At 37.3% G+C, this 15,548-nt stretch overlaps 1 protein-coding gene across 1 annotated transcript in view; it reads right to left on the reverse strand.

Moving 5' to 3' along the window:
• LOC107706827 (cullin-9-like) overlaps nucleotides 1-14,892 on the reverse strand; it is a 17,597-nt gene extending 2,705 nt beyond the window's left edge. The window contains exons 1-15 of the mRNA XM_016510657.1: nucleotides 14,853-14,892; nucleotides 14,432-14,617; nucleotides 14,176-14,205; nucleotides 12,997-13,127; nucleotides 12,528-12,710; nucleotides 12,183-12,340; nucleotides 11,714-11,912; nucleotides 9,719-9,890; nucleotides 7,929-8,074; nucleotides 7,728-7,857; nucleotides 6,811-7,013; nucleotides 5,422-5,684; nucleotides 2,797-3,169; nucleotides 1,104-1,244; nucleotides 861-1,025 (exon numbers count right to left, since the gene is read on the reverse strand). Of these exons, the coding sequence (XP_016366143.1) occupies nucleotides 861-1,025; nucleotides 1,104-1,244; nucleotides 2,797-3,169; nucleotides 5,422-5,684; nucleotides 6,811-7,013; nucleotides 7,728-7,857; nucleotides 7,929-8,074; nucleotides 9,719-9,890; nucleotides 11,714-11,912; nucleotides 12,183-12,340; nucleotides 12,528-12,710; nucleotides 12,997-13,127; nucleotides 14,176-14,205; nucleotides 14,432-14,585 (2,448 nt within the window). The 5' untranslated portion in view covers nucleotides 14,586-14,617; nucleotides 14,853-14,892. The remainder of the gene's footprint in view (nucleotides 1-860; nucleotides 1,026-1,103; nucleotides 1,245-2,796; nucleotides 3,170-5,421; nucleotides 5,685-6,810; nucleotides 7,014-7,727; nucleotides 7,858-7,928; nucleotides 8,075-9,718; nucleotides 9,891-11,713; nucleotides 11,913-12,182; nucleotides 12,341-12,527; nucleotides 12,711-12,996; nucleotides 13,128-14,175; nucleotides 14,206-14,431; nucleotides 14,618-14,852) is intronic.
• Nucleotides 14,893-15,548: the final 656 nt, after the last annotated feature.

Below are 15,548 nucleotides of genomic sequence, written 5' to 3' on the forward strand. Positions count from 1 at the left end.
ATAAATATTTAATAAAAATCTAATTGAAAAGGAAGTAAACACTGTAACCAACAGGGCACTCGGTATTCTGGGAAGTTTGTGTGCATTGGGAATCATACTTTTTTCAAATAAAGCCAAGGTAACACTCATTTTCAATCCAGCACACAGTGAAAATGACATGAATATGACAGTGGGCAAATGCATAAAGCGCAGCATAATTCGAAATCAGTCATAAGTTTAAAGTTTGTCGATCGCGCATCTCCAGTGAAGCTGAACTCTCCTCCTGTCCGTATTCAATTCGCACGGACCATAGGACCGACCGTCACAGAACAATACGCGATCAAGCAGGTCACATGCACACTTCACAAGATCTCAACTGGATCCGACTAAGTCTGCAAGGTTTGTGAAATTAAATGTTCATTAGTCATTCAAAGATTTGTTTAAATTATATAAATGCGTATTTGCGGAATGCTGACGGCAAACGAGAAAGTATTATAATGTTTGCCTTTAATATTAAAGCAATCGTTATAATACTTTTGTATACATTTTAATTCCTTTGTTTAACAGTTCTATCTGATTATTAGACAGACTTCTATCCGTATTAGACAGAACTGAATGACAACAGCGAACAAGAGGGAGAATGTGAACACTGTTTGCTCAGGCGCTGCCGCAGCCGTTCTCTGCGCCGTCAAAATAAAAGTCTCTAACACATCGGCCAAACAGAAAAACTTATCGGCCGATATTTGAAAAAATGGCAGATATCGGCCGTGGCGATATATCGGTCGACCACTAGATGAAATATAACCTGCACATATTCTCAACAGGTTTCTATATAGCAGCTATTCTTTGATGGTTTTAGCGCTAAGATGAGCTGAATTTACCTCTGGGAAGTTACAGCTGAAACAGGAAGACCAGCAGCACTTGGAGCAGGTGCCCACGCTACCGATGTTCTCCTTGCACAGGATCTGGTCGCAGCCCTGAGGGTTGGTACACCAGGTCAGGTTGGAGCAGCACTCCACGAAGCCTCGCAGAAGGGCGCTGTCATACTGCAGGAGAAAGCACAGGATACAAACTCATTCTCCGGTCCCCCAACACACCGAGTGTGTGTGCTGACCTGCGCATACTTTGGCAATTGTGTCCTTATCGGTGAGGATGTTGTGAAAGAACTTGGAGGTGGGCTGAGCCCGACAGTCTGTGATCGGACAGTCGCAGTTCATCACCAGATTCTGTTCGATACGAGCAGTGAGGTATTCCTGCCAGCAGGACTAATGGGAAACAGAAATGACAAAAGCACACAGTTTAACATAACTTTAACAAGATTTCATATAGGGCCAGATTTACTAACAGCTTGCAACAGCACACACCCTCTTATTGAGTTCTAAAACTACGGTCTGGATTTATTCAAGACACGCAGTAAAAAATGAGCAATGAAAAGGCATTTTTGAGGCTGACATTATTGCATATGCATTTGTAGGAGATTCTCTTTCAGACGTAACATTTACGGTAAGAGAGTATTTAAATGAATCATGAAAGGTGATTTACTAAGGTCAATTTACTGGTATTTGCGACATTATTTATAAAAAGCATATCTTAACCGATTTTTTATCTGCACTTAATTATAATCGGCTCTGATTCTTTGCGACCCTACACTAATAGCTGCTTTTACCGTCTTTTAGCTGCCAGCCATCTATATAATAAAATGCGACAAATAATAACAGAACTTGACAAAATTAAGTTTGAGCACATATAAAATACACTTTCTCTTCCACAAAAACGGAGTACAAATATTTTTGATCCTCGTGTACTAAACAAAATAAAAATGTATCTAAAATGTCATGCATCATAGCTTTACATTAATTAGGGACTGGCTTTTTTATTTTATTTTATTTTTTAACTGATTTACAGTACCATTCAAAAGTTTTTTTTGTTTTTTTTGAGTCTCTCATGTTCACCAAAGCTACATTTATTTACAGTAAAATACAGTAAAACAATAATATTGTGAAACTATAGAATTTAAAATAACCGTTTTCTATTTTAATATATTTAAAAACTTATTCTTAAAATAAATTCTATAAAATATATTCCTGTGATCACAAAGCTGAATTTTCAACAGCAATTACTCTAATCAATGTCACAAGAAACATTTCTTAGTATTATTGTTGAAAACAGTTGTGCTGCTTCATATTTTTGTGGAATAAGTTATACATTTTTTTTTTCAGGATTCTCTGAATATTTGAAATATGAATGTAAATGTGTTTACTGTCACATTTGATCAGTTTAATGCATCCTTGCCGAATAAAAGGTAATATCTTAAAAAAAAAAAAAAATACTATGTACTTTCACTTAATATAAATCACATTTAAAACAATGCACTTAATGTGGACATACATGTCTTCACAATATACTTGCATGTAAAAATATATATATTTCCTTTAATTACATCTGTAATTAATTTCAGTAGTTACATCTATAACTACATAATTACCCCTATCCCATAACCACCTTTAAACTCAATCATAGCACCAAATTTGCCCCTAACCTTACACTTATCCCACTTCAATATAAGCAAAAGAGATCTGCAATACAACATAATCAGAATGAGTACATTGTAGCAAACAATTAATTATTTTGGAAGCAAGCACGTAGTAGCTAAAGCCATCTAATATAAAGTGGGACCAACAATTCTTTACTGACCCCAAACTTTTGAACAGTACTGTATTTAATAGCCCTTTAATATACCCCATCTAAATGTGCCGTTTCCACAGGAAACACATCAACCCAGTGTTTAACTCTGAAAGGTTTTAGCCCTGCACTCACCCTGCAGCAGTAGTGCATGCAGCAGAGCATGGGAGGGGGGTCACTCTCTTTGGACTGGGAAAGGCACACTGGACACTGGGCCACGGGGCCTGGGGCCGGCTGGGGGTTGCGGATCTTGAGGCCGGCAGCCAGGACCAAGGCGTCTGGGTCGTCTGTGTACCGCTGGATCAACAAGTCCACATTCCATTTGCAGTGCATGAGCAGGTGCTCGGCCCGGTCCAGATCCAGGCTCAGGGTTCCCGCCACCTGCTGGACGGTGCGCTGCATCAGCTGCTTGACCTCCTCCTGAGTCATTGTGCGACCCATGGAGAACAGCACGGCCTCCAGCACGCCGTCCTCCGGATGCTGCAGGGGAACTATTAGGCCTCCCAGGCTGCAGAGGGAGATATATACACACAAAACGTCATTATGTGGATGTGGAACGGGAAATCACTGACTTTGAATCTGCAGACTTTTCCACATTCGCAGTGCCGTTTATTTGGGATTCACGTATTTAAACATGGTAAAATTCAATACTATACTTTCATTGGTAGCTGGAAGAATAATCAAAGTAGCCAAAATATTTAATAAACCAACAACAACAAAAAAAAAAAATCTTCTTCTAATCTTCTAATTGTGTGAAACTCTGCAGTGCTCTTCCCATGTGGACTTGCTCAAGATGTATTACCATATAAAAGCCATAAAAAAAAAAAAAGCCACATTTATTGATTTTATTCTGGTCAAATATAAAAATGAACACCCTAATATGCACCACTTTTAATAAGGCAATAATATAATTATCCCTTTGCATTGATTAAAATATAATTTGTTAATTTTGAAAAACGTATCACCTTAAATAGAATTTAAATAGACCTTTAAATAGAATAAATGAGCAACAAACATGATTCAAAATGTAAAATGTCTTTATTTTTTTTAAGTGGTAAACATAAGTTGCCTTGTTTCAAAATATCTAGCATATTTATGCTAAAATTCTGTACTGAAGAAGCATAAGTATTAGATTTTTAAAAAGTGGACAAAAAAAAAACAAAAGAAATTCCCAGTAGACCCAGTCTTTCTGCGGTAGTTCACCCAAAAATGAAAATTCTGTCATTTACTCACTCTGATGTTGTTCCGAAACCCATAAGGGCTTTTATTCATCTTCAAAACACAAATGAAGAGATTTATTCTGAACAGATTTAATTTAGCCTTTTATTCATATATAAACATTGATTAATGCACAAACATGGCACATATATGGCAAATGGAAGCTTAAATGTGCTTGCAAAGAGATTTGTTTTAGTGTCAAGCAAGTGTATGTGTGTTTTTTCATATGTGAATAAAAGACAAAATTAAATCAGTTTGTGTCTCTTCAGAAGACTTGGATTAAACCACTCGATTCATAGAAATTACTTTTACAATGTCTAAAAATATGCATTAAAGTTTTGGTTGCATAGCCTTTCAATGGATGGACAAAAAGGTTGAGGCAAAAAACTAAAGATATTAAAAATACCTTCATTTGCGTTGGGTTTGGAACTACGTGAGGGGGATTAAACACTTTTAATTTACGGGTGGAACTAACCCCTTCACTACGGCACAGACAGGAACTGAGCAGCCTTCATTTAATAACAGGACTGAATTTCAGTCCACCGATGATCACAAACTTTAGTGCTATTTACAAGTCTTGCAACATAAGAAAAAGAGCATCTCACAAGGCATTCCATTGGCCGATGCCAATATTCATTCTGACCAATGAGGAATGGACTAGCTCCGCCCTTGAGTAGGTCACAGTTAGCACAACTGCAGACGTTAAACCACATCCAAAAAAAAAAAAAAACCCAAGCAGCAAACACTTCCTGTGCCGTTGAAAATGCATTTGCCAGTATTTGCCCCAAACACAGACTCTGCTCTGAAACCTAGTGAGCTGCTTCCCAGTTTACAGGCAGCGGTCTTCTAAGATGAATGATTTGGAACGCTCTACATGAGCAGCAACTCCACATATCCCACAAACATCTTTCATAATAGCATCAGGAGCCCGTAGTGCTGTCAAATGATTAATCGTGATTAATCGCATCCAAAATAAAAGCTTTTGTTTACATAATATATGTGTGCGTACTGTGTATATTTATTATGCATATATAAATACACACACATGCATGTATATATTTTGAAAATATTTACATGTGTTTACATGCATATATGTATATTCATATAATTTATATTATTTATAAATATATTCAATATATAAACATAACATATTTTTCTTAAATATATACATGAGTGTGTGTGTATTTATAAATATACACAGTACGCACACATATTATGTAAACAAAAACGTTTGTTTTGAATGCGATTAATCGCGATTAATCGTTTGACAGCACTAGGAGCCTGTCTAGGTAGGAAACTCACTAGGTTTTGAAACAGAGCTGCACACACAGGAAATATAAGCGCTTTCAACAAAAAAAGCAAAAGGATAGACAAGCTACTCGCCCCAATGAGTGCACCTGTTCGGTATCAGTGTATGTCTCATTTCAGAAAAAAAAAAGAAAAGCCCTGAGAGGAGAGAAAAACGTTGGTGAAAGCCACGCTCTCTGCCTCCTTTCTTGCACGGGGGGTCTAGGGATCAAGGGTTAAGGGTCATCAGCACACCTGGTGTCGGCTTTGCTGCCGCCGCTGCTGCTTGCGGAGCTTTTTTTCACGTCCATCTTAAAGGAGAACTGCGCCTGGCCCTTTTGGGGTGTGGACGGGTCCTCCATCAAGAACTCCACGATGTGTGGGCTTTCCTCGTTGCGGCGGAGGTAGCCTTTGTTGATGACGTGCATGATGCAGGACAGCACGTCTGTAGTGCTGCAGCTGAAGCGGACCGAGGCGCGAGTCCGACTCGACTCCTGCTTCTGACACCGGTCCAACACCTGCAACGGCACAGGAAACATGCAAAAAGCACAAAAACTCATCTTCTGTAACGTCTGGTTTTTCTATGATCACTTTTGTTCATAATAACATACATACAAAAGCACATTTCCCATAAAGACAATAAAGTCTACTTTCAGAACTATTCGATTTGAATTTCATGAAAATTACTTTTTTTATTTACATACAGCATTTTTTCCAGTGTAAAAATTAGCATCAAAAGCAGTATTACTACTAGGGCTGTCACTAACGGTTATTTTGGTAATCGAGTAATCTGATGATTAATCGAGAAATCGGATAATTATAATAAAAATTTTTTTGTGGTAATAAAAATAGACCTTATCAAACAATAGCTATTAAAATACATATATAATAGTAATGAGGCAATAATATTTAGTTCAAATAAAAGTATCAAAAGCAAGTAATCATATGGTTTTATTGAACAAAACTGTTAAAATACATAATGTATTATAAACAACCGATCTAATGTACATTACGCATTATAACAAATGCCTGCAGCCAATGGCCTGACGATTGTTTTTAAACTTTACTGCGCAATCTAATCTTTGTTTAATATTGACTCAATCTTTAATATTTGGTCATTTCTTTACGACAGAAATGCTGCAGCCACTGTAATGTCTTAAATATGTGGACATCAAAACGTCTAAACTCAGAACTCAGAAAGAGAGAGGGTTTAATTTTTAAACCTGCATCGCATATAGTTATTTAATCGAATCGTAACATTTCTGAATTCACAATAGCATTATGCTTTATTATGCTTTTTAAATGGGTTTAATATGTCAAGCAGCCTTGGAAAACGGTCTTATAATGCTCTTATAATAGGATTCTTGTCTTGTCTTACAAGTTACTCGACACGGGCAAAATGCAATCAAGGATTTTTAAAAATAGATTACACTAATTGAATCAAGGAATAGCGACAGCCCTAATTATTACATAAACACTACAATTTAAAATTATTTTCTTTTTGTATTACAATTATTAGATTTTGGGAGATGTGCTTAATTGTCATAAAAACCATTTCAAAATGAAATATATTTCTATTTCTATTATATATAGATAGATAGATAGATAGATGATAGGCCCCATGCAAAATAATCCATACTTTACCATGAACACTAAATTGTCAATATGCATCTCCTTCTCATTCTTCATGATCTGTACAACGAGACAGTAGATATAGTTCCTCTTCCTCTCAAGTGTGAGCGCAGCATCTTCATCCACATTCAGGTAGGTCTGCTTGGGAAGCAGGAAATGGTAACCGTGTCTGTCTGAGCTCTGCGAGAGGGTCTTCTTGTTCAGTCTCAGGACCCCTGAAAAATTCAGAATTAAATGGTTTTCAGTTTGATTTTTTGTACATTCAGAATTCAAAGCACTGAACCCTGAGTGATTCAAACCAGTGATTCAGATATTGAACTTTTTAAATGCATTTACACTTAAAACATTAATGAAGTTTGGAATAATTTGTAGGTTTTATGTTTTTGAAAGTCTCTTATGTTCACCAAGGCAGCATTTATTTGATGACAAATGCAGTAAAACTGTATTGTGAAATATTTTTAGAATTTAAAGTAAGAGTTTTCTACTCCAATATATTTCAAAATGTAATTTATTCTTGTGATGCAAAGCTGAATTTTCAGCATCATTACCAGTCTTCAGTGTCACATGATGCTTGAGAAATCATTCTAATATGCTGATTTAAATCCCAATTATTACAGATTTCTTATTGAGTTTCAAATCAGCTGCCAAAATGACAAAATTTTTTTTATATATATATATATATAAATGAAAGAAAATATATATTTTTAAATTGAAATAATATTTAACAACTTTAGTGTTTTACAGTATTTTTGAGAATACAGTGAGCATAAGAGACCTTCAAAAACAAAAAAAGATTAATTATTCCAAACTTAGTGTATATTAAAATGCTTCCTCTATTGTATTCCTCGATGCACTGATTTTTTTTTTTTTAAATCAATGCATCAAGAAAACAGACGTCATCTCGTTCTGTCGTAGTGAGGATTTCTCACCTCTCATGGGGTCCTGGCTGGAGCTGGTGTGAGTGAGAATCCCCTTCTCTGCAGTGAGAGGCTTGAGGGCATGGCTCAGCATGGCTGGAGAGAGACCTGTGGCCTGCTGCAGCATCTCCACATTCACATCCTGTAGAACAGGAAGAAAGTGAACAATTCTGATATATAAAAACGTCACATGTTTTGGTCTTCAGATAGTACCTCATGTTTGTTGAACTGTAGCAGGATGTACATCTGCAGTGTGGAGACGCAGAGAGTACAGGAGCCATACTGAAGCTCTGCGTGGCCGAGCCACGTCCACTGCAGCCGCCGAGGCTTACTGTGGGTCAAACCATACATGCGCTGACCTACAGGACAGATACACACATGCAGTTTAACTTCAACTACAACAGAACAGCCAGAGAGAATAGGTCTTACTAGGCTGTATCATTTGCATTTAGAGGTCCACCAATTGATCGGCCGATTTTTGGCATTTTTTAATTAATTAAATTGTGCTGCAAATTAGGCAGATTTATAGGCAGGCGCATCTGCGGGCAGCTAAGTGTTCACACACAGCTTCAGCTAATGATGCCAGGACAAAACAGACCACTTCGAAAGCGTAATTACGTTTTACCCTACTAGAATTGATGCAGACCGTGCTTGTCATATTCATAAGTGCAACCACTCATTTGCTTGTGAAAGTAGAAACAATTCAGACAAAACTTAAGCAGCTATGAGCAGCAGGGCTGTGTAATATGTGTGACACACACAGCTTCAGCTAATGATGCCAGGACAAAACAGACCGCTTCGAAAGCGTAATTACGTTTTACCCTACTAGAATTGATGCAGACCGTGCTTGTCATATTCATAAGTGCAACCACTCATTTGCTTGTGAAAGTAGAAACAATTCAGACAAAACTTAAGCAGCTATGAGCAGCAGGGCTGTGTAATATGTGTGAACTCTTTTCTTTTTGTTATCACTTCGATTATGGCCATTTCTAGCAGTGTCCAGTGTTTCCCATACATTGAGTTATTTGTGGCGGCTCGTCACAACATCAAAACTGACCGCCACAAATAGATTTTCCAAAAGGCTTATACTTCATTGAATAAACTGAGCACTGCAAGTTTCAAAATTAAAATGCAGCGCAGGTGTTTTTATACGAATGTATCTTTGAAAAGAACCGACCGTCTTCAGAAAAGCTTTGATGTCATTTTCATTTCGTCTTTCCTGTAATGCCTGATAAAGTAGCGCTTATTTGATTACAGCCGTTACCGGGGAAACCTCTATATTTCTGCCGCTCCAACAGCACCTCCTGCTGGCAGAGAATTTGCATTTGCAAGTCTGGGAAACACTGGTGTCTGTCAGCAAACATAAATAAAAATCATGCTTCAGAACTGTTTTGAGAAGGTGCTTAAGTTTTGAGCCATGTATTATTACTATGAATTAAGCCCCGTTCACACCAAGAACGATAACTATAAAGATAACGATATTAGCGTCCACACCAGCGGACGATATCGTCTGTAAGCGCACGCTCGTCTGCCGCTTTAAATTCTTGAGCTCGTTACAGCAGGATTGATTCTGATTGGCTGTCAATGTTTGTATCGTTCATCAGCTGGAAAAATAGTTCTGAAAAGGATTCCAATGATATCGTTTCTCTGTGCCTTTATCGCTATAGCTGTGGTGTGGACTCTCCTATTTTCTTTAATATTGAGAACGATTTTTAGAAATATATCTATCGTTATCTTTATAGTTATCATCCTTGGTGTGAACGGGTCTTTAGGCTACTACTACTACTACTACTACTACTACTACTACACATTTACTCAAACTCTCTTTTATGAGATTAAGCGGTAAAAAAAAAGAAAAATCGGACAAACATATCGGTAAAAATAAAAAAAATCGGCATCACATATCGACAACCTGATTTCTAAATATCGGCATCGGCCAGAGAAAAACCCATATCGGTCGACCTCTATTTGCATTGCCAGAGATCATGGATATTTCAACTAACCATTGGCATAAAAGTCTGTGAATTCGGCCAGGTAATTGCAGAGTTGAGCAGGGAAGTGTTTGCTGGGGTCCTCGAGGTAGCAGGGAGCCGACACAACCCAGCAGCGTGGGGACAACACCAACACTTTCACGTCACTCTCTCCCTCGGGTTCAGACACGTCCTCATCCATCATCTGATCACAAAAACATGACGAACCACAAAATGCACAGCATTAGCATTTAAAAGGACAAAGGATTTCTAGAAGTCTGAATGTTTAGCTTTTATATGTTTCTTTTTTTTAAATACCGATGTTATAATAATGCAGCAGTGCTTTTTTTGTCGTATTTGTTCAACAGTAGGCATACTTCAATTAAAATTCGTACTTCGTATGGCTTTGAAAACTTGCAAGGCGATTTCAGGAATCACTTGATAATGTAGATGAAAATATAGCACAAATCTGCCATAAACATAGCATTATAATGGGAACTTTATGGAATGTGAAATCTATAGTAAATTCTGTCTGCTATCCTTGCCCGTGTTTCAGCACGCTGTTAAAGCGCATCACAGAGGGAGCTCTCTCTCACTATAGCATATTCACTGGCATTTGCATCCTTTTGTGCAGATACAATTTGTATTGTTACGTTGATGTGTCATAGAACGGGCTTCAGTTCATTGGCATAAAGTCACACTTCAGCTTCACCTCATTCATTCATTCAACATTGCTGCATCATAATCATAATCTAACAGTGTTCTAATCACGTGTTCATGTTTTCATAGACAGGTTTTCATGTCATATTTTTATTTTTAACATTCATTTTCATAAGTCTTCAGATATTTTCATTATCTCCATTACGGCCATGCCCTGGCCCCCTCCCTCCCTAATCATATGATATGATCTGACAGTGATACAATATTGCAGAAATCTCAAAACATGATATGCCATGATATGATTACATATAGGAGCCTGCAATCAATTTATATAAATATTACGATGTTGTGCTCTTATTTTACACAACTAGCAACATTTTTATTAACTCATAAATGCTAACTAAATATAATAGGAACATTTAAATTGAAAATCCCAATTGGGACATCCACAACAACAATACAATTTTCAATTGTATATATTAAAAGAAAAATAAATAATGAAAAAAGTCCAACATATCATTTTATGACAGCTCATCATTGGCTTGTGCAATGAGATAAGCAATGACAAGTCAAGAAAGTCTTTGTCTTCTTCACTAAGCATCAACTCCAGTTACCAAAAAAAATAAATAATAATAAATTACATTTATACAGAAAAATTATTAAAAAAGAAACTTCAAAAATAAAGTTGTTAAAGCACAAATACTTCATCGTTTTTCTTCAGGACATTGTGTGCAGATGTGGCTCACGTGAGCGTCAAAAAAATTAATCTTAAAAGTCTTCTATATATCGAACCATAAAAACGCATCATTAGACGCCTAATAATGGATATTGACCACACTGTCTGAACAAACAGACCAGCAAAAAAAATTCTAGCAGTCAGTCGAGCAGTCAGTATTAAAGACTAGATTTCAAGACAAATTAAAACTGGGTAGTGTTTAATGATGCATTTATACACTTTCAACCACTTCCAGAGGTAGTTGACAATGCATTCAACCGGATTACTTTTGTAGTGTAAATGTGCCGTGTAGATTTGTGCAGCCACAAATGAATTACTACTCTGCGCCTACTGAGCTAATTCGAAAACATTACGGGACGTGTTGTTAAAGCACACTAGGCAGATGGGGTTTAAACTTTGCCGGCTGAAATTGTAAGTTTGGTTTGAAGGTGAAAAAATGTTAAAATCACAATGTTCTCTTACCAGTCATGACTCTAACACAAACACACTGTGTTTCAAAGCAGATACTATATATATATATATATATATATCTACCTATAGACCCTCCTCTCAAAGAAATCAGGAAAGTTGTCAAAAGAGGACAAAAGAGATGTATCAATACCAGCTGTAAAGTTGTATTCTATTATTCTCACCTCCTCAAAGTTCTCCAGATTTTTGTCCAGCTGCTGTAGACGGTAAAGATGAAACTCCTGTTGAAGCTCCTCAGATTCACTGAGGTTGGTCAGCATCTGCTGGGGAAACCGGTTTGGGAAGCAGGTACCGATCTGCTCCACCACAGCACTCTCCAACCACACCTTCCCCTGACCCAATAGCCGATCCCCCATATAGTACCTGAGCACAGAGGAAGAGATGTACAATGTGAAAAACAGGGTGAGCCATAATAAAAGCTAGTGTTTTCCCAGAAATCAATTCTTGTGCCATGCTTTTCAATCTTATAGAAATAATGATATTTCATTGATAAAACAGTTAAGTTGATCACCCCTTTTTAGAACAAATAGAAAAATAGTGAACCAAATATCACCAATTATAGAAATGAAAAACGTTTATATCATTGTTTATGAAACATCACTCAGCCCTAGTTAGCAGCAGCCATTCTCATACCTGTAAAAGTGCTCAAAGGTGTTGGCCAGCTCCAGACCGGAGAGAAACAGCATGGGCTCCAGGAACTGCTGGAGCTGGTTTAACGTGTCCACATTTCCAGAGTCCACTCCACTTTCCTGGATCATCTTGTCTATGTACTGCGCAAAACGTTCACTCACCTTCAAGTGTTGTAATAAACAAACAGAATTACTTTTGAATTCTCATTTCAATTCAAAATATCCTAATGTTCCGAAAACTAACCCTAATTAGTTCTTGAATTATGAATTAGATTACATGGGCAATATGACATAGACATAATCTTGACAGGTTTCACAACATTCACTCAAGTATTCCCTGTTGACTCACATGCATAGCGGTCAGGATGGAGAGCTGGAGCAAGGCGGCAGAAAAGCCCTGACGGAGCGCAAGCACAAAGGCAGTGTGCTGGCCAAAAAGTTCCTCCATGGCATTCTTTAGCCGGAGGAACAGACCCCTGTAAAGCTCTACGAAGTCAGGGAGGCTGCATGTCGAATCTAGGAAACTCTTTACCTGGAAGGAGACAAACAAATTAATCCAGAATTACAGTAATTGATAAGTGGAAGTACAGTTAATTTCAGGCTGAGACACATTGATGGTCAATCAACATATTTTTAATTAAATGAACTGAAACATGGACACATGGAATCGGTGGTGTAAAGTTCAGCAGAAAATTTAACCGATTTCTAAATGATTTTTTATTTTGTTCAGGTATTTTGACTAATTTGATTATACTTTCACCTACTAAAGCTCCACATTTAAATCCTACATTTCACCAAATCTAAAATAAATGTCTAACCTGTCGCTGAACGACACCTTGCCAGCACAAAGCGATGCCTGCAATGCTGCTAGTATTCTTCACTTTTGGTTTGCTAGAGGATGAAGATGAGCTCACTGCTGTCGTTTCCTTATTCTTTCCCTCTTTACCATCTGCAAAACAAAAAAGGACATAAATTAGGACTCTTGACAAGTTGCACCAAATTTCAAAACCAATCACATGTCATGTGGCTACTAACCAAAACATCAGCAAAAACAATGTGCCAGCAATTAGGGCTGCACAATTAATCACAATGTTGGTTCCCTTTAAATCTGGAGTTAAATTCTAACATGCATTATGAAGACAAAAAATGTCAGTGTTTATTTTTAATTTCCAAGACTTTTGGCTTCCACAAATCTAGAGTAAAGCAATGGCACTGTGCAGAAAAGCAATTCACCTGATTTGAAAAATGGGCACATTAAAAATTGTCAACTACAAGCATAAAAGTCTTTGTGTTAAAAAAACCAACAACAAGAGTTTTCCCATGCAAAACAGAAATACTAAATGTTGTAAAGATAAAATTCAATATTATATAACATTACAACAAAAAATAATACTCAACTTGACTGGGGGGGGGAATAAATAAATAAATAAATAAAACAGAGACTAAAGTGGACCAGATAGAAATTCACTTTCAAGTTTTGGCTTCAATGTGAAAACAAAGAGAACAGTTCATTTTCACTGGATTTGATTTTCAAGTTTGAGTTTGGTTCTTGTAACAAGGACTCAAGTGTGAACTCTTCGCACTGGCTGCAGAACATGGACAAAACAAAATCATTTTGGAGATAAAAGGCCATGAAAAATTAACAATTTGCAGTTTTTCAACCTACTTATTAGCATGAAAGCTGCTTTTTCAATATGGTTTATGCTTTTTTCTAGATATTCTGTTATCCAAGCAACAGAAATACTATTAAATGTTTCTCAAATTGCAGTCGTAAATTATCAAATCGTGCAGCCCTACCAGCGATTTAAATGGGAAGCCAGAACAATTCAAAAACAGATTTAAAGACAGCGGAACTGAATTAATGAAAAAAATAAAAATAAAAATAAATAAATAAATAAAAGGCATTGTCGTGGTTAGTTTGGAGTTCAGCTGAGCAGATGGATGTACACAAAATGAAGTCAAAATAAAATAACATTAGCATCTACACTATTACTTACTCTTCAAATCTCTGCTTCTGTTGATACCTTCTGAAAACAAGAAAAATACCTTGAAATACAGAAGCCTTCATTTAACACAATCTACAGTAGGTGGTTTAAAAACAGCACACCTGTTCTCTGGCTTACCAGAAAAGACTTAAATAGGATCATGAAACTAACAAATATGCCTCATGTATATTTAAAAGTACTCCACAGTAGTGGCACTCCAGTCTCTAGAATGAAGTATTGTAGTTTTTATCGTTTTGAAGGCACTCACTGGATTTGATGGGAGGTTTGAGCTCTTCCGTATCAACTGTGCTGGTGTCCACATGGACAAGCAAATGAGTGAGACGCCGCACACGGGAGTTGAAGATGGAGGCTGAGCTCTTGCATCTCTTGGAGGATTCAGTGTTCTCCAAATATTCGCTCATCAACCAGGACAGAGGGCTGAGAGTAGAAGTCTCTGTTATAAAGAAGATGATCAGAAATTCAATCGAAATGGACCACCCAGTTCATACGGCACGTAAAACTGGAGATACCGGATTGATAAAAGCACTTTTCAGATGTTTGTCGCCATAATTAGTTTTTCAGCATTAAAGGGGTCATATGATGCTGCTAAAAAGAACATTATGGGTGGTACTTGGCCAGAACAAGCTGGAAATTGGACCAGACGTCAGTCACAGGTAAGTGCTGGTTACCTGAGATAGTGATGCTCTGTACGATGGGGGGGATGAGAGCTTCCCATATTGCCTTGTTTATCTAAAAGTGCACTTTTATTTGGTTTAAATCTAGCCAAAAAGCCATGTGTTGACTGTGAAACAGTAGACTTTAATTATATGCATTTATGGTGTAATTACTAAATTTCCATGCCAATCCATGTTATTTTTTACTGCGAATAATGCGCTGTCACTTTCAGCGGTTGCAGCACAGCAGAAATAGACTCAGTGCGGAAACTATCGGAGCGCACTGCCGGAGCGCAATCGCGTGCAGTGTGAACGCTCTGATCCGTTAACATGGGCGCGGAAAAAATACGCACCACAGACGGAGTGTGTGAACCTGACGCTACGTTTGTATGCCCGCCCGGCCTGTTCTGTTCTCGTGCTCCATTTAGGCGCGCTGCATTCTGATTGGTTCGGATAGCATACTGCGGGAGGTCGGGGGCGTGGAAAATCGTGCTATAATGCGATTTAGAAATCGCGCATGCTCAAATTGCGATTTTATGACGATTTCGATTAATCGCACAGCCCTACTACCTACTATATTTTACTAACTAAAACGGAGCAAAAAAGAAAATATTGACAATACTGCGACTAAAGTTTAACAAAGTTTTTAACTTAAAAAAACACATTTTGCTTTTTACACAATTATGCTGATATTCGGGAAAACAGCACATT

Source organism: Sinocyclocheilus rhinocerous, unplaced genomic scaffold (assembly GCF_001515625.1).
Source record: "Sinocyclocheilus rhinocerous isolate Xijiao unplaced genomic scaffold, SAMN03320098_v1.1 scaffold3858, whole genome shotgun sequence".
Classification (NCBI taxonomy): Eukaryota; Metazoa; Chordata; class Actinopteri; order Cypriniformes; family Cyprinidae; genus Sinocyclocheilus; species Sinocyclocheilus rhinocerous.